General features: G+C 36.8%; 3 protein-coding genes across 9 annotated transcripts in view; 2 read left to right on the top strand and 1 right to left on the bottom strand.

Annotated features, from left to right (window-relative positions):
- Positions 1–6,442, top strand: part of LOC105197674 (inositol-pentakisphosphate 2-kinase) — a 79,962-nt gene extending 73,520 nt beyond the window's left edge. For 2 of the 3 annotated variants that reach the window (XM_026131570.2, XM_039454262.1), the window contains 5 exons: positions 3,100–3,305; positions 3,388–3,813; positions 3,900–4,109; positions 4,213–4,598; positions 5,002–6,442. In XM_026131570.2, the coding sequence (XP_025987355.2) occupies positions 3,100–3,305; positions 3,388–3,813; positions 3,900–4,109; positions 4,213–4,598; positions 5,002–5,197 (1,424 nt within the window). In that variant the 3' untranslated portion in view covers positions 5,198–6,442. The remainder of the gene's footprint in view (positions 1–3,099; positions 3,306–3,387; positions 3,814–3,899; positions 4,110–4,212; positions 4,599–5,001) is intronic. The other variant, XM_026131571.2, reaches the window with a different exon arrangement.
- Positions 1–25,197, bottom strand: part of LOC105197676 — a 69,013-nt gene that overhangs the window by 36,524 nt on the left and 7,292 nt on the right. The window contains exon 1 of one of the 2 annotated variants that reach the window (XR_005575677.1): positions 22,561–22,978. Coding sequence is in view for 1 of the 2 variants with exons in the window: in XM_011164158.3 (XP_011162460.2) it covers positions 22,561–22,658 (98 nt within the window). In the remaining variant the exon portion in view is untranslated. Of the gene's footprint in view, positions 1–22,560; positions 22,979–25,197 lie in introns of those variants that run through there. The other variant, XM_011164158.3, reaches the window with a different exon arrangement.
- LOC105197672 (neurofibromin) lies at positions 7,211–25,019 on the top strand. Of its 4 annotated transcripts, none has more exons than XM_026131567.2 (25): positions 7,211–7,361; positions 9,446–9,767; positions 9,881–10,102; positions 10,205–10,901; positions 10,979–11,222; positions 11,316–11,693; positions 11,773–11,959; positions 12,137–12,178; positions 12,295–12,368; positions 12,531–13,405; positions 13,486–13,793; positions 13,976–14,537; positions 14,606–15,154; positions 15,245–15,448; positions 16,394–18,512; positions 18,586–18,726; positions 18,828–19,086; positions 19,167–19,288; positions 19,367–19,471; positions 20,415–20,501; positions 20,693–20,898; positions 20,972–21,164; positions 21,274–21,497; positions 21,587–21,796; positions 21,891–25,019. In XM_026131567.2, exons 1-24 carry the CDS (start codon positions 7,302–7,304, stop codon positions 21,675–21,677), a joined length of 8,271 nt encoding a protein of 2,756 aa, XP_025987352.2. In that variant the 5' UTR covers positions 7,211–7,301; the 3' UTR covers positions 21,678–21,796; positions 21,891–25,019. The 4 variants fall into 4 exon arrangements, with proteins under 4 accessions (XP_025987352.2, XP_025987354.2, XP_039310195.1 ...); XM_026131569.2 differs by having other exon boundaries at positions 7,302–7,361; positions 20,442–20,501; XM_039454261.1 differs by lacking the exon at positions 20,415–20,501 and having other exon boundaries at positions 7,302–7,361.

Raw genomic sequence — 25,197 nt, 5'->3', positions numbered from 1 at the left:
AAAATATTTGACTCACGTAATTTATATCTCGCCATAAGATCGTAAGAAAAATAGCTGTCTGCGTTTTTTTCCTCCCTTCTCTCCTCTTTCTCTTTTTCTCATTCCAAGTTACACAATAAAGCATTATTAAGATTCGTAATTGTTTCATTTCTGAGCGCTACCAACTAGCCTGCCTTCCACGATGAAAAATGCAGTTAATGACGCGTTAATGATGTCGGTACAGAAATACATAATGTTATCTCGGCGTGAGAATATCTCGATACTACGTTTCCGCGTGGAGCGTTTATATAGTATGTTGTAATCAGTCCTCGCCCGATACGGTCAACAATAACTAACGTAGGCTGGAACGGACGTAGTATGAAGTTGAACGAAAATGGCTGGTTGGAGTAATTGACCTCTTTATCACGCGCGTAAATTGCACCTTCAAAAAGATACAATTCACGTAATAGGCGTAATGTGATGCACAAGATAATGAATCATGCGCGAGCTCGTTGCGTAGATGCAAATTTACCGATAAATATAAAACGCGATTTTACATAAGATTCAAAAGCAAGTACAAGATTAAAAATAACTCTTAAACCATTAAGAAGATTCTGCTCCAATTTTACATTCAAATAATAGAGCAATCTATAAACTTTTGGCAATGCTTTGAGACGAGACAAACGCGCACAAGGCATACGTTACGCGAGTCAAATTTTTTTAGATTAGACACGCTAGATCTATCGTGAGTGCATGAGATTCTCGCCATACAACACTTTATTCGAGGGACGTTCCGGGCACATCATTAAGACATTCTCTCAACATTTCTTGAAGATCTGTGCTGTATGAGTGGGCGATTTCGATTATCCGTTTGTAAATTATAGAAAAAGATCACCGCGTTAAATGACTCAACGTAAATTCGGAGCAGGAGAGATAGCTTCGGAGAAATTACAATCGCGCTCGTATTAGTTGTGTATATGCAACTTTCTCTCCGTGGAAGAAAAAAAGGAAAGACGCACGATCGATCTGCAACCTCGTGCATGATGCACGAAATTTGAAGTCACGCGTGTTCGGCGTTTAGCAAGATTGCCATACGTCATTATCCTTTAACACGGACCTCTCGTTTCGCGGACGTTCATCACGCGAAGAGAAATTCGTGTCGTCAAATTTACTCGACAGCAAAATAGCTTTGTTATAGCTCTCGATAGGCAAAACCTAAGCGGTTTGACGAGTAAAAGTACCTGACGACGATTAAGAACGCAGAATGCTTATACGGTGCATTTAATGACTTGGAGTTGCATTGGCAAAAAAAAAAGAAAATTAAATTTCCAAGATTTTTCTCAACTCGCTCCTTTCTCCTCGTCCGTTTTACTTTGTCACCGGCAATCGACGAGTGTTGCGAATCGACACTAATTATCATTAAAGGCGGCTGAAATGCAAGTCGCACCGTGCGATCGCGTAATGTTTTTCTTCTTGCGGGCCATACTCGATATGACGCTTTCTCGTGAAACTCAAATAACTACATGGTTTGTATCCGGCCGTTAACGATTCTGCGAGACACGAGTGACTAATGGAGTACATCCAATTTGAGATACCCGTTCGAATATTCCGACGAGGGATAAGCGAGATAACGAGGCAACTTCTGTTTGACACGTTTAATTGTAGCGATATCTTACGGCCGCGTGCGTTCGACGGAGGCAAATGCTCGTAGGGAAAGTTCAACCGCCCGCTCGTTAATTTATGCTACCCCCCCGATAAACGATCGTCTCGCAATCGTCAGTGAGAGATTATGGCGCTGTTTAGACGCGCGTCTCGCAGCGCCGTAACTCTTATCTCCTCTCTCTCAACACCTATCGAGTATTTTTTTTTTTTTTTTGGATACTAAGTGCGAACGACAGTTTCCCTGCAGTTTCGCAGAATGCGCTTGCATGTTTATATTTAATATGATTCACCATTGGCGTTATTATTTTATTGCTATTATTGCTATTTCGCTTTCTACGTGTAATCTATGAAAATTACTACGAGAGATAATGGTATGGCGGGAGAAACGATGGACAGCATTTAAATTCCTGACTTTTTATGACATTTGGATATCTTTTAATTGTCGAGAAAGTTGTATCTCCGTGTTAATTACCGTTAGTCACTATTCGTCGTTCGCAGGTCGCACTTGTTGCATTTTAAGATCTTTAAATCAGTCCATTTTCTCGAAGAGTAACGCATTCTTTTTCCCGAGGGATGTAATGGAAGTTTCCTTTCGGTATCTATATTTGCTATATTACTACATTCATGTGCGATTTGGTCTGCTATTAGCCAAGACACTCTCGACATCACGACCGCTCGCGTGACTTTCTTCTATTTTAGAATCACGTGAATCACAAGTGTTTCGCGCCTACGTGTTACCTTCGGTGCAATTCCAGTGAAGAAATGATTTTTATTTTAGGCAATCGTTATTTCACGACTTGTATACGGAAAACAAGATACTTCAAAATTTTGCGGAACATGTAATTTATTTCACTGCAATCTTTATTTATTTATAATATTTTTATGTAAATAGAGGGCGATAAAATTTATTCCTAATAAATAAACCAATTAATAAGAAAAATGAGATATATTTTACATAATTAATGTACATTTTATAATTACGATGAAATTTTTTTATAATCAATAAATATCGAAAAAAACATCACAAGTATTTGCTTGTTTAATATTTCAATTTTTTTCTCATTATATGCACGTTATCGAATATGTATCATATACTGAGAAAAAAATCAAAATATTAAAAAGTAAATATTACTTTTTTTCAATATTTACTGATTTAAAAAAAAAATTTAATTATGGAAACGAAATATAAATTTCTATGAAATATATCTAATTTTTCTTATTAATTTTTATTTATTAGGAATACATTTATATTTCACCGTATTTAAATAAAGATTTATTTCAGTGAAGCAAATTTATATTCCAGAAATGAATTTCTTAAGTGTCTCTTTCTTAGTATACTATAATTAAGTTTAGCAGTCAGTAAAATTAAAAAGCGTTGAAAATAAAAGCAGAGAAAATAGTATTATATTCATATTTATGATCGGGATATTTATCGCATTCGATTTTACATTATTACAGAGAAACGCCGACATAAGGAAGTCATGGACACATACGCCTTGAAGTTTCCAGATTATACGCTTTTGGATTTACAATTGGATCGTGATCAAACCATTTTCCGAAGCCCTTCGACGTTTTGCGTGGAGATAAAGCCGAAGCAGGGATACTTACACGAGATGGAGCAAAAGTTTTCAAGATGTCCATTTTGTCTCAACCAATATGCCAAGGTATTTGATGAATAACGACATTAGCTTTTTACATAATTTAAAAGTATCATACATGATATACTAAAACAAAATAATTTTTTAGTTGCGGAAAAAGAGTATCACCGCTCGCAGCAATTATTGTCCGTTCGATCTGTTTTCTGGGATGAAGACGCGTATGAAAACCGCCATAAAGGAGCTTTTGAAATCGCCGCAGAACAATTTGAAAATCTTTAAAAATGGCTTTGTCGTCTATGATGAAACGTCCTCACCGAACGATCTCGGGAACGTGCTGGACGAGTGGTTTCGGAACGCGACGACGGAGCGTGGCGAACGAGCCGGTCACATTGACGAGTTCTGCAATTTGGTTTGCGCCGCCCTTACGCAGCCTATCGCACAAGAGCAGCTGAAACTGCCAGCCATTTCCCCTTCACATAATTTTCTCGTACCCGCGAATCAAGCTCCAACGACGTTTGGCGTTCCACTACGCACGATCGCGAAAGCCGAATGGTACCTTCGCCTTGCGGGAAAGGTAGATATTTGATTTGGAAGTCATTAGCTATTACAAATAATTATCGTCAAGTCCTAACTGACTTCTATCTTTCTTGTGTGTTGCAGAAATGTAATTTTGTTGGCAACAAGTTGCCAAAGAATTCAGTGCTGGAGCGAATGTGGAATATGCAGCGATTATCTTACGTGGACATCAATTATATTTACAACATTTACTCCAAATGTGCATCGCTACTAAATGATGATATGATATATTCTGACTTGACAAGAGTAAATAAAATTTGTAATGTTTTTAATGTTTCACTCGATAAACCTAAGGTATGTATTTTTATACCCACGAGAGAGTCGTATGCATACAAAAGAAGAAATTTTTGTTGAATACGCGAGTGCATTAGAGAACGCTTACTTCTCTCTGTTTCAGAAGGCAGTACAAAAAATAGAAATCATAAAGGAACACTTTCAAACGCTTCGTATTACACAAGATTATGATGATGATGATAATGATGATGATGATGATGATGATTATTTTAATAGAAATTGTAATGCCAGTTCAGAATGTATCTTATCTGCTAATACTGACAGAACGTTCGTAAACGATGGTCTTGTATCGCAAACAGAAATTAGTTCCAACCTAGATTCGTGCCAACCACTTTATGGAAATAAGAGCCTGCAAAAAACTAGCAATGATGATGAGCGAAAGGCAAATATGCAGATTACCGCCGAACATTTGTCAGCGTTGCAAAATTACCTTTTATTTGTCACGGCCAGAGATTGTTCGATATTAATGACCTTCCGCGAATTGCATCCGTAAGTGTATTGTTCGAAACAATAGTCTGTATTTTCACTACACATGTGCCGAGAACAGTATAAATCTTATAACAAAGGCAAAATTGGTGATAAAATTGATTTAATGCAATAGTGCTATGAGAGGAAATGCGCTTTCTAATTATTCTCTATAGCTATTGTCCAATCAGTATAATAGTCGCGTATAATGTAACGCTGCAGTGAACTTCATTTGATTACGATGATTTGATTGTGAATTCAATTTAATTATAATTAATTCATAAAACGTAATTCATAAACGTACAACGTAAATCATTATTTACAGCGTGCTAAATGTGGGTGATTATTACTTTCACCATATTAAATGTATTTCAAATAATTAGATGTGTTGAGTTTTAGTAATTGTAATCTTTCTCTCTTTTTACAGGAAAGATGCGTCAAAGATGCCCGTGGAAAATATAATAAAACTTTCGGAGCAACATTACTTTTTAAGTAGTGTCAGAGTCTCGGACTTGGATCCGAAAAGCGTTCATTCCATCGAAAAGCATCAACAACGAGATGCGAATATTTTTAAGTCTGTGATTTCTTTATTGGAAGAAGATATTCTTTTTACGAATAGATAGTTATCTAAAAGAGAAAAGCGCTGATACAGTATTTAATATATAAAGAATCCGTTTAGAACAGAGAAAGTATGTGCACTTAATTGACGATACGCTTACCGATCATGAAGCATGCCATTACTTATGCGAATATGTATATGTGGCGTTTGTAAGAAAGATATTGATGCTATCATTCATTAATCACTGTGTTAAATTGAACATTTCATTTCCGCATGCATAAAAATGATTCAATGAACAAACATCTTTTAGAATTTTACTTAATTTTTCTATTTTTAAGACATCTACAAACAATAAGTAGAAATATTACAAATGCAAATTTTAATGACTTGTTGATATTTCTTTGCAAACTATTTTATAATATAATGTTATTGCTCACATTATATTTATTAGTGCCATATTGCGATTGTGTGCATAAATTTTTCAAAACGAGACAAGAGATTTATGTAAAATGATAAAAATGTTATAATATTATAAGATTTGACGTTCGATTTAAAATAACTATTTTGCTATGTACAAGGACATCTCGTGTTAAAAGACTGACTTTTATATGAAAATGAAATTATCACATTGTTCAATTTAATATTATTAATGTTTCTTATTTAGATTAAATAAGGATTGTGAAACAAAATATCTGACAAAGACACAGCATATAGTACAAATTTATAACTTATATCTTATGAAAATATAAGTTATGTCTTGTGAAGAATTAAATAATTTGTCATAAAGATAAAAAAATTAATATTTTGAAATATCTAAACAAAAGTATTAAAAATTTTTTATATATTCTTTATAATCTGCACGCAAAGAGAATTATTAAAAAAAATATTTTTTGCTGATCAAAATTGAGATCAACATTTTTAAATTTTTAACAATGATGAAATTCTTTATTTTATATATATTTTGTAAGCCATTTAACTTATTGCTGTGACTTTCTAGTGATGTAAGATTTTTTTCATTAAAAAAATGAATGGAACTAGTCAATGATAAAGAAAAAGCAAATATTTCAAAATTGTTAAATAGACAAAGATAAGAAATTGAAAGAAGAAAGTCTTTTAAAATTGGGTGATTATTCTAGTGATTATCTTATAATCATAATGCCTAGTACGGGTGAGTGTTGTGTGATAATAGTTTTAAACAATACGATGAATATTATTTATCTTATACACGTTATTATTATGTTTGTGTCTCTCAAACGTGAGTGTCAAACATTTTACGTTATTTCTTAATAAATATTTATGTAAAAAATGACAAGTGTGCATAATTATATGATATATCATGATTAATTCACAAAATTGATCATTACGTATAAATTCGGTAAAAATTGTAAAAATTATGACTTTTATGTATTGATCACTTAGAGAATCGAGAATACTAAGGGGCATCCATGTTGCAATGTCCCACTAACGTGATCGAATTTTCGTACGAACGATTGTCCCGGGTACAAGGCCGCGTTGCACAGTTATGAATGACGTGGTCGCAAGGTGGGGTGATCGTGCACCATCGTTGACCGAATCAGGGACGTACCAAGCTATCATCCCCTGTATTTTCTCAATAGATTGGTTGAATATAATTAAGTATAACATTTTCTCTAATAAAGTTTAGGAAGTTTTATCATTTAAAACAATATCATTAATATTAGAACATAACAAAATTATATAAAAATTGTCCAATGTAAAGGGTGAATGTTTTGACGTCAAATAAACAAATAATATTTAAAAAAAAAACCTAATATAAAGGTAAAACAAATTATGAGCGAATAAATATTATATCGTAATTGAAAATTTTTAATCGTCCTTCAGTTTTTATTTAAAAAATAAGTAAAAAAGTTTTTACTAATAATATGCTCAGATTTTTCGACTTCAAGCAACGCTCCTGAACACGTAGCACGCGATTGGCGTGTTGGTAAGGCGGTCGTACACCTTCGACCACGTTCGATCATCTTCGCTTTCCCACCACCACAAGTGCCCCTCCCATCGGGGGTGATTCGTAGATCTGTGGTGATGGTCGTTCAGTCAACGTTCATAAATGATGACGTAAGGTCGCAGCTCGTAGCGAGCTGGCGATTCGTGGTACGTGGTAACGGCCTGTCAGTGAACCTCGAACGGAGATGGGGACGCAAAAGCCCGGGGAATGGGCGAATTTGGTGCTAGCGCGGTTCGAGGAACAGGTGCGCGATTGCCGATGCGAAAAGCGTCGAAACCTCTTTCCGTTTCCTGATCGTTTCGTTTGTCGTGCTCTCGCCCTCTCCTTCCCTCTCGACCCGTCTCGCTCCCTCGCCACCCTCTTCCGGTGTGCGACCACCTCCTCCTTCCTTCTCTTCCTCCCCGCCGCCCCTAATGTCACAGCTACGATGCAGCTACTTGCTCGTTTGCTCGTCGATTTCTCGTCAACGCCTTTCATGGGCGCGTCTTGGAGTATAGGACACACCGGTACCATCGGCCTTGTTCCCGCCGTATTCGCGCCCCATTCTCCGGATATCGGATTTCGAGTTCTCTCGCCACTCGTCGCGGTGCGCGGGGTGATAGACTTCTCTCGAGCAAATGCTCCAGTTTCTAAGTCAACGACTACGAAGACGAAGATGTTTCCGACAACCGGTTGCACCCACGAGAGTCAGCGACGAGACTCGTTCGTGCTGAATTTTAACTTGAGAAAATGATCAGAGATGTGTATGATACTTGGAACGAGCTCGGCATGAGAAACGCATAAGCAATTTGAGGACTTTTCCTTGGTCAATTTATCGTCCAATTAGGAGTGGTTTCGATCCAGAAGTCGTCCTCATTTGTAAAAAATTTGTAAAAAACACTAAATTTTTAGAATATTAAAATTATGTAGAAGCAAAGAACGTAGATTGTATATACAATTTAATTAACTTATACGTTGAACTTCTCAGATTTTCAGAGACTCATTTTACTTTATATCTTACAGAATGTAATTGTGTAAATTTTAGGAATGACAAAAATCGAGCTTTATAAGAAATTTGATCTGAGATTAATTAAAATTTTGATAATTAAACTATGTGACACATCAAAATCCTGCTTCAGGAACAAATGAGATTAGATGTCTACAGAAATTGACATATATATATATACAGAACGCATCAACTCTGTAATCAATGTCATCAAAATTTAACTCCTATGACTTTCAATATGACTCACGACTGAGATGCCAATACTATATGTTTTTATCATTAAACTCTATCGTATGATCGTTGATCTAACGTTTCTCAGCCGTGGCCGAGAAGATTGTGGCTGAACAGATCTCGCGTGAATCTACACGACTCATTTTTTCCGAAAAAAAATCAGGCGTCTATAATTGCGCCAGACGCATGATACGTTTCGAGCACGTATCGATAAAGTGGGGGAGGGGGGAGATCACCCCTGCCCGAGAATACGATGTCGTTCCTTCCCTCCTTGATTCGTTCATTCATGAAAAGATGCATTCTTGCAAAGATGGCCCCTCCTCCCCCGGCTCCCCTCGTGCGGTTTGACCTTCGCCCCCTCCGTCTCCAGTCAACCTCGCCGCGAGAGCAGCTCAATCAAGGTGTATATACAGTAACGTATCTATCTAGGGGTGCGAGGTGTAAATATCGATAAACCAGTTGGTGTATGACTCGTGACTGATGTTTCGCGCGATTATCCATGCCAATTAGCGCGAACGGCAATTGAGGAAGTGCCTTTATTTTAATTACAAAGTCCATATTTTATTTTACGCGATACATAAATTCGCATGGTACGCGGTATTTGCAAGATCAATAAGAAACCGATGACATTCAGTGGTCTACATATCTCCGAGCAAGTAGAACGAATTTCGAGGGGACGAGAGTCTGCGCCAGTGTCCACCCATCCCCGTTAAAAATGGCGGTAAAAAAGAATGGACACTCTTACGGGGTCGTACGTTTGATGAATGGGACGGGTATCCATGAATGAAAATTGCAGTCCCTTTACGCACAGCTCAACCGCGCTGCCGTTGTCCGATACGTCGTACAAAAGGGAATAAAACCAGAATCGATTGAGCCGCACGGGCGAGTAAATTCATGTTTCCCGATGTCCAGGCAATTTGTCGCCAGCATTATTTCGAGAATTATCTCACATCCTCGTTGTCTCCACGCGTGCCTCTTTCATTCTAATAATTATTATATCTGCGCAGGACACAAGAATGAATTCATTCACTAATATTCATCTATTCACATTTTATACGTAATTTATTTTTGTTACGTTTTTATATATCTTTCTTTTGGTCCTTTGAATGTAGCTGCCGTGTCGTTCCGGTCCTGAAAGTCCCCATTCTCGGGTGAACGAGAAGACGAGCAAGAAATGCCTGATAGAGATCTCTCGGTATCGTTTCTCCCTCATTATATCTGGCCTTACAAAGATGCTACAGCGGGTCAACGAGTTGACCCCAAGTACGAACAGTCAACGGCCGTTCCAACCCAAGGATCAGGATCGGCAAGAGTCCATCATCATCGTTCTGGATACGTTGGAGAAGTGCCTGGCGAACACACCGAAGGACACAACCAAATTCGAGGAGGCGATGAATGTGAAACTGCTGCTGCGGGAGATATGTCAGTTTATAGGTGAGCGAAACAGCAGCGTAGAAAATTGTCGAGTCGATTCGTTATGCACCTAAAGTCAAGGTGGAAGTTCGACGTTTGAATTTTGAAGGATAATTGTAATTTCTCATTTCTAGGAATGCCCTACGACAGTCCGCAGACGAAAATGATAAGGGATTTAGCGAGCAAAGTGCTGTTCGCTTTAAGCTTGAATTTCTTCAACGCGGTCTTCAATCGGATATCGGCCAGGCTTCAGGAACTGTCGTCCAATAGCGGAGACGAGAATCTGGATTGCAGCGACATCGAGCTGATGCAGTATATCAATGTCGATGTCCACAGATTGACCAGGCTTCTGAACGGTAGGCGATGAAACTATTGACGCGGCGCGATCGCATAAAGCCAAGATGTAATTCATTATTATATCGCACACTCACGCGCGCGTTAACTCACTATCGCTGCAGAAATTATACTGAAAGTTCGGCAACTGATCGGCAAGAAGTCGGCCTATCTCGTGCTTATGAATCCCCTGGAGAAAGCGATCTGGAACTGGATGGACACATATCCGCTGGAGTTCGCCGAGGTGCAAAAGCAGCCTAATGAGGATCTCAGTAAGGCGTGCGAGGAGCTGTTCGATATTCTCGACACGTTCGTCGTCGAGAAGAAGAGTCGCGCGGCCTCTGTTTGGCCGTTGCAGATAATGCTGCTGATACTTTCGCCTAAGGTGCTGGAGATTGTGAACGCCGATTCCGGGCCGCCCGATTCGCCACGGTATTCGAGGAAAAAGCAGTTCATCGACAGTGTGAAACGCAGCCTGAGAATGCACGGCAGCTCCTCTAGTCGTCAACTATCCGAGGCTGCGGCTATCACGTGTGTCAATCTCACCAAGGCGGCCACGTATGTCAGTAACGCTGAATCCAGCAACAACGTCATCCTAATTTTAGTGCAGCAGCTAAGGGATGATCTGATGAATGTTCTCTTCAATCCCTCGAAACCATTTTCACGCGGGCAAAATTATAGCGCGCAGGACGTCGATCTGATGATCGACTCCTTCGTCAGCTTCTTCCGTATCAATCCGCACAACAACGAAGTTTTTAAGTTTTGCTTGAACGTCAACTACTCGTCAACGTACCAGTTTGTTCTAGTCAGCTCATTATACAAGCAAGTGTCGAAAATATTTTCTTCTCTCGTAGCGATTACACGAGGATCTTGCCAGTCTGATCGGTTTCAAATTTCAGAATCTTCACGCAGCCGAGATTACCGTGGTGGCCGGAGACCAGTCTTGTATATTCGTATGGCACACAACTCAGGAATATGTTTACCGATACTCTGAATAAAGTGACGCAGAACTGCATGTGGAATACGCCGCTGCGTATGATTCATAACTTTGCTCTCAAGCCTAAAGAAGAGATGGCCAATTCTAAAAACCTATTGTTGGTGATGGTGCGACTCATTCACGTGGACCCTATGTTAATGTTGCACGTACGTGTTTTTTTAAATAATAGTTTTAGGCTGGTGAGGTTCATAGTCATACATAATTTTCAATCTTCAATTACTTTACATATTATTTTACAGAGTTACGGTACAGCTGGCCACGAAATACAAAGATCCACTTTAGAATTGATTAATGGACTTGTTTCATTAGTTCATCAGCCTACAATGCCAGACATCGCCCATGAAGCGATGGAGGCTTTGCTAGTGCTACACCACCCAGACAAAGTCAAAGCATGGAATCCAGAAGCACCGCTCGATACTTTCTGGGACGCTAGCTCGCAAGTGGTATTCTCGATCTCTCAGAAATTAATTCAACATCAAATTATCAACTATACGACTATACTTAAGTGGCTTCGCGAGATACTGAGTTGCAGGAATGCCTTCCTTTCTCAATATAAAGATTATGCGAATGTGGACTGCCATATTGCGATCAGTAAACAAGCGTACATTAAACTTGAGGTACAAATTTTTAAGCACCAATTTAATTACAAAATTACGACTAGTTACAATTAATTTCATCGAGGCTTAATTTGTTCAGGTCGTATGTTTGATATATTTATGGAGTATAGACATGGAGGCTGTTTTAGTATCTATGTCATGTTTTGCATTATTATGCGAAGAAGCTGAAATTATTTGTGGCAACGACGAGGTAGCAGTAACTTGTCTTCTTCCGAATTATCAGTTGTATCTAGAATTGGCGCAAGCTTCGTCCGTGTTGATCTCTGGTGAGTTTCATTTCTTTAACAAGATTTTTTAATGAGAACACTCAGAGCAGATAAAGAGAGATGTTCTCGCGGATTCAAAGATACATTTGTGAACCTTTGAATTTATTTTTTTTATTTTAATTAATAAAACTCTTGTTCGTCTGTAGTAGAGTATTAAAGATCTTGTTATCGTAATAGCCCACGGGGAGACAAGACTATGTTATCAGGAATATAATCACGGTGAGTGATCCTTGTCCAATTTTATTCATTATACTTATGTTCGTATTGTTATTTCTTTAATAAACTGATTAAATGACGAGATAATTACAACAGTTTAATGTTTCTTTTTATTTCAGGGCGCGCCACATTACAAAAGAAAATATTATCCTTGTTGAGAAAGATAGAAGTTTGCGTGAACGGTATACAACCAGTACGTATATTAATATCTATTTTTTGTATTTATATCTAATATGAAGACTATCACCATGTATAAAATATAGTGTAATGTTAATTGATTTTTAATTAATATCGAAAATAAATATCAAACGTAATCTTTTTAAAAACCGACAAAATTTTATATTCGTATTTTTAGGCTTGGGAAGAAACATTTAAAAATTGGGAAGCGACTTCGCGACAATTGTCTAGTTATCCTAAAAGCAAAACTGAGGATGTACAGATAGAGCCGTTTTGTCGCGGCAATGTAAAACGTAGAGCAGCACATCAAAATTCGGAGCATGAAGTGGAAGAGCAAATTAACGAATGGGCCAACATGACAGGGTTTCTTTGCGCTTTGGGCGGAGTATGCTTACAACGTCGTTCACCGAATAGACCGCTATATGGCGTATTTCCTTTTAATTCTGATAAGAAAGGCTTGACGAAACAACAGGACTCTATCTCAAGTTTAACAAATTCGAATCAAGATACGCAATATTGTTCAGTAACGCAATTCGTTTTCAACTTACTACGTTTATTAATTTGTAACAACGAGAAACTTGGAAATCAAATACAGAAACACGTAAAAGAGTTACTTGCATACGAGATGAGTCCTGCTCTATATCCAATATTATTTGATCAAATAAAAAATTTTATTGAGAAATTTTTTGATCCACGTGGTCACATCGTAATATCAGATTTGAATACGCAGTTTATTGAACATACAATATTTATAATGAAAAACATTCTGGACTCAAAGACGGATCAACCATCGGAATACCTCGGAGTGACCAGCATTGAAGGCATGATGGTGGCGATTGTTAGATATGTCAGGCATTTGGACATGACAGTGCATTCCATTTGTATTAAAACTAAATTATGCCAACTGGTTGAAGCTATGATGAAGAGACGGGATGATCTAGCGTTTAGACAAGAGTTGAAATTTCGCAACAAACTAGTTGAATATTTGACCGAGTGGATAATGTGCACGCATTCTTTTCCTTCAACAACTGTCGATATTACAGCTTACACTAGGTGAAATATTTCACTTTATACATGAATACGAATTTCTATGTTAAAAATGCAAAATTATGATCAAATCTGTCTTTTTACAGAGATTTGGATCAAGCTTGCATGGAGGCAGTAGGAGCATTATTGCGCGGACTTCCTCTTCAACCTGAAGATTCTGACCGCGTCGAGTTGATGGAAGCAAAGTCTGAACTGTTTTCGAAATATTTCATGCTCTTTATGAATTTAATAAATTATTGCAACGAATCATCATCATCGGAGGATAAAGATGTTGTATCTCGACAACCGTCTACGTTAACGACCAGCAAATTAACCACTTTGCGCAATACCACCATTCAAGCTATGAGTAATCTTCTCAGTGCAAATATAGACAGTGGCTTAAGGCACTCAATACGTACGTAAAAATTAATTAATACGATTTTAATTTCCAAATTTTCTAGAAGAATGGATTAAGTTGCAAAGACATGTTTCTAACTTTCAATTGTATTCTCTATTTTATTTTTTTTAGAAATTTTTCTATTATCTATAACTATCAACTAATGGCTTTATCATTGAATCTTTAACATTTTTTTTTAGATTTAGGCTACAACGCAGATCTCCAGACGCGAGCCGCATTTATGGAAGTATTGACTAAAATCCTTCAGCAAGGAACGGAGTTTGATACCCTTGCCGAGACTGTTTTAGCGGACAGATACGAACAATTAGTTGAACTTGTTACAATGATCAGTGATAAAGGCGAATTGCCTATTGCCATGGCATTGGCTAATGTGGTGACGACAAATCAAATGGATGAGTTGACGCGTGTCTTTGTGACACTGTTTGATGCAAGGCATTTATTATGGAATCTATTATGGAATATGCTTTATCGGGAGGTCGAGCTAACTGATTGCATACAGACTCTCTTTCGCGGCAATACTTTGGGAAGTAAGATCATGTCCTTTTGCTTTAAAATTTATGGTACCAGTTACTTGCAAGGCTTGCTCGAGCCTCTCATTAAACCCTTACTGGACGAGCCAACAATTAGTTTCGAAGTAGATAGTGCAAGGATTGACCCCAATGAAAATATTGAACAAAACGGCGAAAATTTAATCATATTGACACAAAAAGTGTTCAATGCCATCGTATCATCGGCAGATAAGTGAGTCATCGTTTATTATAATTTACGAATAAAGTCATACAATGCTCAAGTTTAAAATTTCTTTTCAGGTTTCCTCCGCAGCTACGCTCGATGTGTCACTGCCTGTTTCAAGTATTGTGCAAAAGATTTCCGCAATCTCCGCAGAGCAACATTGTAGCCGTAGGAACGGTGATATTTTTACGTTTCATTAATCCTGCTATTGTCTCACCTCAAGAGATGGGTATCGTAAACAAACCAGTACCGTATGAAGTTAAACGAGGCCTCATGCTTATGTCAAAGATATTGCAAAACATTGCGAATCATGTAGAATTCAGCAAAGAGCAGCATATGTTGCCTTTCAATGATTTTTTAAGAACGCATTTTGAGATTGGTCGACGGTTCGTTATACAGATAGCATCGGATTATGAAACGCTTGATGAAACCAGCCATCCTATGTCATTTGTTTCGGATGCCAATGTTTTGGCGTTGCACAGATTGTTATGGAATCATCAAGAAAAAATTGGAGATTATCTTAGTAGTAGTAGAGACCATAAAACGGTCGGAAGGAGACCGTTTGACAAAATGGCTACGTTATTAGCGTATCTTGGTCCACCTGAGCATAAACCGATGGATTCTCAGTAAGTTCTTGAGCTATTAACGCTTTGATTACGTTATTATCATCGTAGCTAATGCGCGAATCGCGAATTAATTCTATGTTTAAATTTCAGCTCGTTTTTTTCAACTGCTTACGTTCGCATGTCACGATGGGCGAACAAAGACATGTCGTCAACTAATTTTGAAGAAATCATGATGAAGCATAATATGCACGAGAGAGAAGAATTTAAAAGCATTCAGAGTATGAACATTTTTTATCAAGCAGGCACCAGCAAGCAAGGCTATCCAGTATTTTACTACATTGCACGACGATTCAAGTATGTGCACATCATTATAAGCAGAGTTGGGCATTATTCATTATTTTTCAAATAATTTTTTATTTAGATGATTATGTAAATAAAATTTTATTCGTTATTCGCATTATTCGTTATTCGCGTTATTCGTTATTTGTATTATAGACATTATTTATTATTATTATTATTATTGACTATTATTTATTATTCGTGTTATACATTATTCGCATTATTTATTATTCGCATTATTCATTATTCATATTGTTGACTATTATTTATTATTCTCATTATTCATTATTCGCATTATTTTTTCTTTTATCATTATTTATATATTAATTTCTTTTCTCATTACTATTATATCTAATAAAAGACTAAAAAAAAAAATAAAACTTTGATAATAGCTCTATATTCTCACCTCATTTTTACCAGCTTTATACGGCCGAAGAATGGGAATAAATTTATAGAAACGCTACAAAAGTCACGTTTATTTTCACTTTTAATTTAGAGATATATTTATAGTTATAGTTATTATAAATATAATAAAATAATTAATGAAAATAAAATAAAATATAGAAAGTAAATAAAGTAATAAAATAAGTAAAAAAATAAGTAATCAATTTAAATAATAAATAAAATAAATAATAAAATAAACAGAAAACAATAATTTGAATTACTAATTCAAATAAAATTTTATTTACAAAATTTTATCTATAACTTTTATTTGTATTATGTAAATAACGAATAATGAATAAGATTTTATTTACGAATAATAAATTAATTTTTATTCGACTAAAAATTTTATTCAAAAATATTTTTATTCGAGATAGACGAATAAATTTTTATTCGAATAAAACTTTATTCGTTATTCATTATTCTTTATCTGAAAAATTGCCCATCTCTGATTATAAGATATATCATAAGGGTAAGGATATAGAGCACAAAGTTTACCATTTGAACTTTGATTTTCAGACTTGGTGAAACAAACGGCGATCTACTAATATATCACGTTATTCTAACTTTGAAACCCTTCTATCACTCTCCGTATGACGTAGTCGTTGATTTTACTCACACGTGTTCAGATAACCGATTTAGATCGGAATTTTTGCAAAAGTGGTTTTACGTTCTACCTGGAGCAGCCTATGAAAATCTCCACGCAGTATACATCTACAATTGTAACAACTGGATACGCGAGTATACAAAGTATCACGATAGTATTTTGGCACCATTGAAAGGTAATCGAAAAATGGTCTTCATCGATAACCAAGGAAAATTAAACGACGTGATCGATGTGGAACAACAAAAATTACCTGGGGCGACATTATCTCTGGATGAAGACCTGAAAGTCTTCACCAATGTTTTGAAATTATCTCATAAAGAAAATCGGGTGTCCGTGAAGATCGGACCAACGACACTGCAGATAACGAATATGGATAGAACGAAAGTATTATCGCACTCTGTTATCTTAAATGATGTTTACTATGCATCCGAGATAGAAGAAGTTCACATGGTGGACGAGCAATCATTCGCCTTGACCATTTCCAACGAAACGGGACTTCTGACTCTCGCCCACAACGATTACGATATCATCGTGCAGAATATAATGCACATTAAGAATCGCTGGGCGCTGTCACATCCGGACTCCATGTCCGTTCATTCGAAAATCAGGCCTAAAGATGTGCCGGGTACCTTATTGAATATGGCCTTATTGAATCTCGGCAGTCCTGACCCCAATCTTCGGACTGCCGCGTACAACCACCTATGCGCGCTTACAGCGACATTTGGCCTAAAGATAGAGGGTCAACTGTTGGAGACGTCTGGTATCTGCATACCATCGAATAACACCATATTCATTAAACATTTGAGTGAGACTTTGGCAGCGAACGACCCGCATCTCACGCTTGAGTTTCTCAAAGAATGCATACAAGGCTTCAGGGCGTCGACCATTGAATTAAAGCATTTATGCCTTGAATATATGACGCCGTGGCTTAGCAACCTCATACGATTTTACAAACCCCATGACGAGGGTGGCAAACGGCAGAAACAAGTTACAGAGATTCTGGACGATTTGATTACGTTGACTGTCCAGGAAATCGAAATGTATCCGAGTATACAGGCCAAGATCTGGAGCACGATCGGTATGCTGCCGGAACTGATAGACGTTGTTCTCGATATTTTTCTCCAACGTAGCGCGCGATATGGCTTAGGTTCGCCAATGGCCGAGATCATGGCGGATACCGCGGTCGCTTTGGCATCCGGTAATGTGCAATTGGTCGCCAAGAAATTAATCAACAAAGTATGTCGAATAGTAGACAAGACGTGCATGTCGCCGACGTCACAGCTAGAGCAGCATATAATGTGGAGCGATATAGCGATCCTGGCAAGATATCTCCTGATGTTATCCTTTAACAATTGTTTAGACGTAGGAAAACACTTGCCGTACATTTTTCACACGGTGACGTTGCTCGTGTGTTCCGGCAGTTTGACTATGCGAGCTTCCACTCATGGTTTGGTAATTAACAGTATTCATTCATTGTGCACATGCAATTCGCCTTCGTTTTCCGAAGATACACATAGGATATTACGAATGAGCCTAGATGAATTCTCATTGCCGAAATTTTATTTATTGTTCGGCATCAGCAAATCTGTGAAGTCTGCCGCTGGCACGGCTTTCTACAAACATCCAAGATCCAGCTGTAAACACGCTAATGAAAAGTGGCTTGAAAGTGGAATGAAAAGTAGCGAGAGAAACGCGTACGGGACGCAGGACAAGGAGAGACTTTATTTAACTAGTTTAGAAGTTATAACCGACGCTCTTCTGGAGATTATGGAAGCTTGCATGCGAGATATTCCGAAGTGTGATTGGTTAAAAACCTGGACTTCGTTAGCAAAAAATTTTGCTTTCTGTTTAAATCCGGCTTTGCAGCCGAGAGCGCTTATTGTCTTCGGTTGTATCAGTAAAAGTATAACGGATCAAGACATGAGGCAACTACTGAAGATACTGATGAAGGCGCTCGAAAGTTTTAACGATATTAATCTTATGGAGGCTATTGTTATGTGCTTAACGCGATTGCAACCTCTTCTGAGACCTGTAAGTTTCTGTTTAGGAATCGTTATCAATTTTAACATTTAGTACCAAGTCTGTTTCATTGTTTTCTGTTAAGGAATCACCAATACATAGATATTTATTCTGGATTGCTACATCCGTTCTCGAGTTAGACGAAGCTTCGTTATATGCATCCGGTCTAGCTCTTCTCGAACAAAACTTGCACACACTTGACTCACAGGGTACTTTCGACGAGAAGGTTTGTATTCTTTAGTTCTTTTCTAATCTTAATCATTAATTTTCAAATGTCTCTTGACATGCAGAATAATAAAAAAATAAATCACTCACTATTCTTTTCAGACATTAGAATACGTAATGATGTCAACGCGTGAATCTTTGGAATGTCAGTTTAAACAATTAGATCACACTGTCGGCTTGTCCTTTAAGTCTAACTTTCATTTCGCGTTGGTCGGTCATCTTCTGAAAGGCTACAGACATCCTACGCCAACTACAGTCACTAGGACGATCAGAGTGTTGACTATGTTGCTGGCAATCGTAGCTAAACCCTCCAAAAGAGATAAATTCGAAGTAACGCCAGAGAGTGTTCCTTACTTAACCGGTATGTTTATTACTTTGAGACACAGTAAGATCAATATTTATCCCAATTTTTTAAAAATCTATACAAATTTTATTCCGCAGCGTTGGTGGCTGTGTCGGAAGAGGTTCGTAGCAGATGCCATATTCGACATTCACTTGACAAAAGCTTGCACGATTCGTCAGGCAGTTCGGACGTTCTCGATACTTTACCATCGCGCAACACGGTAATTATCTTTCTATTTATTATTACAACATAACATACATATGGCAATAATGAGTTGTTTATCATGCACACTTGTCAGGATATGCCTGGAGCTTCTAATCCTACGAGTAGACGACAGAAGACCTGGGATTTACTGGATCAATCAGCGCTTACTCAAGCAAAACAACAAAAACAATCTGCACAGGTATAAATTATATAATTACGAGGCCACGCGTATGTTGGTCAAAAAGTTCTCCTTTATGAGCTATAGCGATAATTATAGCGGCGTGTAGTTTATTTACTCGTTTGAAATATCGTAAGAATATTAACTTTGGCGTCCCCGAAAATATCTTTTTTTTTTAAATAATTATTTATGTAGAGTATATCGAAGTATAGCACCATTTTCGCACATACAATTACTTATTTAACAAATTAAAAAGGAATCGCATTCGAGCATACGGAGAGCATGAAATTACTTTGAAACAATGCACTGCATGATCCTAAAAGATTCGATGCTCGCACGAAGTAAAATTATTCAAAGCTTATTCGTACGAAATATGAACTATCCTTCTCATAAAATTTTCACATGCGTAATTTGCGCGGTAAATTATATTATTGCTTCTATTACTATCGCTTTGCTTATCTTGTTCTACGAATTATTTGATAAAATCTTATCACTTTCATCAAGGATTATCTGTTCATCAAATCTGCCTATTACTTGATAACTTTTGTATGTGTGTTTGCGTGTTATTTACAAAAATATAAAAACGTATTCTATATTCTTGTATCTATTTGGAATTGTATTCCATATTTTTTGGGTATGTATCCTACTTGGATTTATTATATTGATATGGAGTGTTTCAGTTACGTTTTATTTCTCAATTTATTGACACGAAAAGCGTCAGCTTTCAAGCACGAGGCGAACGAAACAATTGATTTCACGTAATGGTTTTACATATCGTTTGCCGTACTTCTTTCTATCTCCAGTTCTCTTGACCCCCAGTTAATTCAAGTAGACTTGTTGAGCCTAGCATATAACATTATTTTATTCCTCCATGCATCTCTGTTTACTTTCTCTCGGTGTGTGCCCGCGCCTGCCTGTGCCTGCCTGGATTATATAAAACACCATGCAACTTGTCACTAACAAGACCGGCCGGCTTTTATTTAAATCGCAGCGATCTTTGAGCGTGCCGAGCGCAAAGGACGACAAGTCGGCGGACAACGCAGAGCCACAGGTATTTGTCATTTCAACAATAAATCTTATATTTTTCCCCTTCTTTTTAAATTGAGACGCGATTGTTTTTAACTGTTCACATGCTGGAAGACACGAAATTATTTCACAATTATAATTCTTAATTCTTTAATGTTATTGTAAGCCAATAATAATGAGAAAACTATTGTATTTGTATTCTTACGCCGCATACAGAGAGATCGTAGCACAAGAGTGAGCCTAAGTAACGAAAACAATGTTTTACTCGATCCGGAAGTGTTAACGGACTTTTCAACGCAGACTTTGGTGCTGACCATGTTGGCCACGTTGGTCAAGTATTCCGTCAATGAAAACGAAACGCGGATTCTTTATGAGTATCTGGCGGAAGCGACTATAGTTTTTCCAAAAGTTTTTCCAGTCGTGTAAGTTGTCTTAGATGAGATATGTGAGACTAATCCGCTTTTAAATATTGCAACTTGCCGAATATCCTTGCAGACATAACTTGCTCGACGCGAAGATCAATAGCGTATTGTCTTCCTGTCACGACCAAGCGATACTGAACGCGGTTCAAACAATCATACAGAACATGATAGCCTGCGAAGACACGAACCAGCAACATCATTTGCAACACTATTTGCAAAGCTGCGGATTTCGCGGTCTTTGGAGGTTCGCGGGGCCTTACACGAACGTGAGTTCTTGATTCTAGCATTTGATTGTTTCTTTGCTTTTAATACCGTTGCTGGATTTAAGGGGTTAGTCTTATTTATATTCTTATGCAATTGACAATATGTTTACAGTCTAACTGTACGCCTGAGAGTGCCGAATTGTTTGTGAATTGTCTAAAGGCAATGGTAGAAATGTGTTTGACGACGCAAGACAGTAAAGACACGGTTACCCGAAAGAATAAACGGACTGGTAGCTGTCGATCGGATTTTGCATCGAAAACAAGACCATCTACTGGAATTGTCCAGGAACAATCTCGTACATCGACGGAGATCGACGTTTCTTCCGTTCATGTGAAGTAAGTCTCATTTTACTCGCAAAGCGTGTCTACTTAAACTTTGCATAAAATATGCCGTGTATAAAAACGTGACAAATTGAATGTTTCAGTCATGGTACGAATGGTAAACGAGTCGATTCGGTTAATGCGAGTCAAACCGAAGATACGGGTGGCGGTGATAATGGCGGTTCACAACCTTAGCAATTAATTTGTGATACTGACGGGCAATGTGATAAAAGTGTGCGTAAGAAACAAAATAATCGAAAGTTGCAACGGCAGATGAGGTGTGTGAACTATAAATAATCGCATCGTAAATATAGGTGAGATACCAACGACCCAATTAAAAGACACTGCAATGTCTTTTAATTCAATCACATTATGAAAGCAATTTACTGCTAATATTTTATTTTATAGAACCTCGCACATGTTTATCCCATGTTATTGCTGCAACCTGTCCAGTCAGTTTAGTATAATGCCGTCCATGATAATGAGCCTATAGAAGCTGTCAACGAAAGCTACGTTTCCGAAGAACACTACTTTATTTCCTTTAGCAATTCATGCAGACAACTTTGCGTTTTTTTTTTTAAGCTTGTAATCATTTTATCAATATCGTATAAAACTCGCTGTCTTAATTTGACAGTTTTGTTATGAGATTTAAGTGAATACTATAGCATATATGTTGTCAATATTTTTACAACAAATTTAAGCCTAACTTGTAAACATAAATTTTTCCTCGCTGTATATCATAAAATCTGCTTCGGCGAGTTAGAATATCTAATGCATTTCGTCATAAATTTGTTGAATCAACATTGAATCGACATTGTATATGTTCGATATTTTTTTCGTGATTACACGCATAATTTATTGACTGATTCTGCCATGGTTGCAATACAATACATACACAGAATCTTAACGGTCCATAGAGAACCAACCGCGAAAAGAGTAGATAAATACAAATTTATCAGAATTTATCGCAATTTTTTCGTTGTATAGAAATATGTATCAAGTATAATGCAAGAGAGTAAGTCTACGATATATTTTTAAGTAATTAGTTATAAAATATTACCATAATTATTCTACTTACGAAAAAATCCGTTGGTCCTCTAAGGTCCTAGAAATGCGATTGCGCTCGACGCAACTTTCTACGCAGGAGGACCGCTCATTCCTCGTATGCCGTTGCATATAGATCTCAACAATGTAAAGATGATCTGGACCAGTGGCGCCTGTGTCGTCTCAAGGCGTTCGAAGCTGCGGGATGAATAATTTTAGACCTATCAAAAGAAACACCAATGTAAATGTACATGTCTACTACTTATTAAAGTACAAAGCGAGACCAAGCGATATCTTCTTCTCCATATTGTAATATAAGCCGAAATATTTTAGTAATAAGGAGAAGGAAAAGAATAGCAAATGTAAATCGATAGATCTCACACTTGTTATTAGCAACAATGAGTACCAAGTGCCAGAGATCGCGTTAAAATAGTATTTTGACGTGCGCGTATCGTGAATATATACATATATATATATATATGTACATGTATATTCGTTTTATTTAAATCTCATTTATTTATTTAGGTGAACTTTCTTTGACGCCATAGCAAGTGTGACATACATAGATAATAAAATGTCACCCAGACAACATTATCTTAAAGACGACTAAAAGACGTCTTAAATTAAGATGTCTCTTAGTCTTTGAGACGTCTTAGGATATCTTTTTATAACAAAGATATCTTAATACTTTTTTTTTAATGTCTTTTAGATATGCGTGTTGTCTGGGTCAGATTGAGAAACGTGGAAATTGATATTTTTGTGCGGCTATGCAGAATGAATAGCAGCTTGTTAACGGCACTAGAGCGATTGTGAGTTTGAGAGATGTATTGATGTATTTGTACATAGTGCGTTATAAAATGTTTATACAATCGTGGCGACTTTGTAAATTGATTTTGTTCGTCTGTATTTTTAGAAAAGTTTTTAGAGATGCACGACTCGTCGTAGGAAATCGACGAATGTCCCAGTTAATGCGTTGATTTTTATATATAGTTCGGTATTCATAATCAATTTTTATTTCAAGATCGTCTTAAGTAAGATGCTAATATGGTTCTCTGATCGATTGATGACATCTTAAGATGGTACTTATATTTAAGATAATCTTAAATATAAGAATTGATTATGAATATCGATCATAGAGCTTCTTCCGAGCTTGTACTTAATGTCTAAATGAATTTACGTTCAAGTCATTAATTACTATTACGTAAACTTTGATATAATGATTTTATTATACATTTACGTGCACTAGTCATATTTTAAAATATCAAAAAAACTCGAAGTAACTTTTTTATAGTTTTTACATGTATAGTCTGTTCTTTTCAGCTGGATTTCTTGCACAATTTATCTTTTCGTTTTTCTCCACGTTAGAGAATAAAAGAGAAAAGATAAACGGTACAAAACGTTCAGCTGAAAAACAGATCTTTATTCCTACTGAATTTTTATAAACTTTGTCAGTTTGGTAAACATCATAACATATATATATGTATAGGCTAACTTTAAATTAATGATTTATTCATTGAGTACTGATTCATTCACAAAGCGCTCATTTTATTCGCGCAGTTCGGATTTGTTAAGCGCATCCGTAACTGCCGTGTTATCTGGCCTCTTGTTGTCTTTTACCAAAGGTGCAAATCGTCCCTAAGCTGCGTTAGGAAAGGCGATTAATTCATTAACAATTATGTATAATTAAGATAGACCATAATGGTAATTGCTTAACACGAATGCGTCGCATATAACGAATTTGTCATCAATTTGGCATTTTCCTTTCAGACCTCGTGTTTTCGCGATATTCCTAGATTGCGTCATTACAATGAATTTGTAAATACTACAATTTTAGCGTGTAAAGGTTGATGAACAACGAGTTGTACGTCGGACTAGCGAGCGTTCGTCTATACAAAAAAAAAAGAAAATCTACACGCACATTTTTCTAGCCTTCGCATATAGTGCAGTTTACGATTTAAAAAAAAAAAGAATGGAGGAGGTTGTCGATTTTTTTAAATCGTGCGTAAATTTTATATCAATTGTTCTTTTTTCATTACGATTTGCACTTGATGTTAAATTAATTTTGTTTTGAACAATTTTATCAGTATTATTTGAACGCATATTTTCATATGTAATTTAATACGTTCGACTTGCCATGCTGTTATAAACTTTTGTACATACAGGAGTTATATGACAATGCTATCGGATAGAGTACACACGCGTCCGACAGTACTGTATGCACTGTGTGCGAGCAAAGAGTGCGTATATAAGTGCGTAAGAACGTAAGATGTAATAATGTTTATTTAGCGGATCGTGAGATACGCGCACAAGATAGTTAAATGTATTAATAGCTGTGCGAACCCTCGATTCTCGCGGTCGTCATTAAGCGTATTGTTTTTCTCTCGATCAACAAATCTCTCCATGACGTGATTATATCAGGCCTTTCTACAAGCGCAATGAGATAATTTTTTGTGTAAATATGTCCACGAGATTAAAACGCTGTTTGTTAAACTATTTACTGTGTGTATTATTGATTTTAAACTCGCTCTAGATTCTCGAATACTCGTTTGTGCTGCTTCTTTGATATTTTTTTATAGAAATATTTGTATTATAATCAATTCTTAATAAGATATAAATTATATTAAAAATTTTCAGTTTTATGTTTGCAAGAAAAAAATTCTGATGAAAATTT

The sequence above is a fragment of the Solenopsis invicta genome, chromosome 10 (assembly GCF_016802725.1).
Source record: "Solenopsis invicta isolate M01_SB chromosome 10, UNIL_Sinv_3.0, whole genome shotgun sequence".
Classification (NCBI taxonomy): domain Eukaryota; kingdom Metazoa; phylum Arthropoda; class Insecta; order Hymenoptera; family Formicidae; genus Solenopsis; species Solenopsis invicta.
Note: the sequence above shows the minus strand (reverse complement) of the source record. Positions and strands in the feature narration are given on the sequence as shown.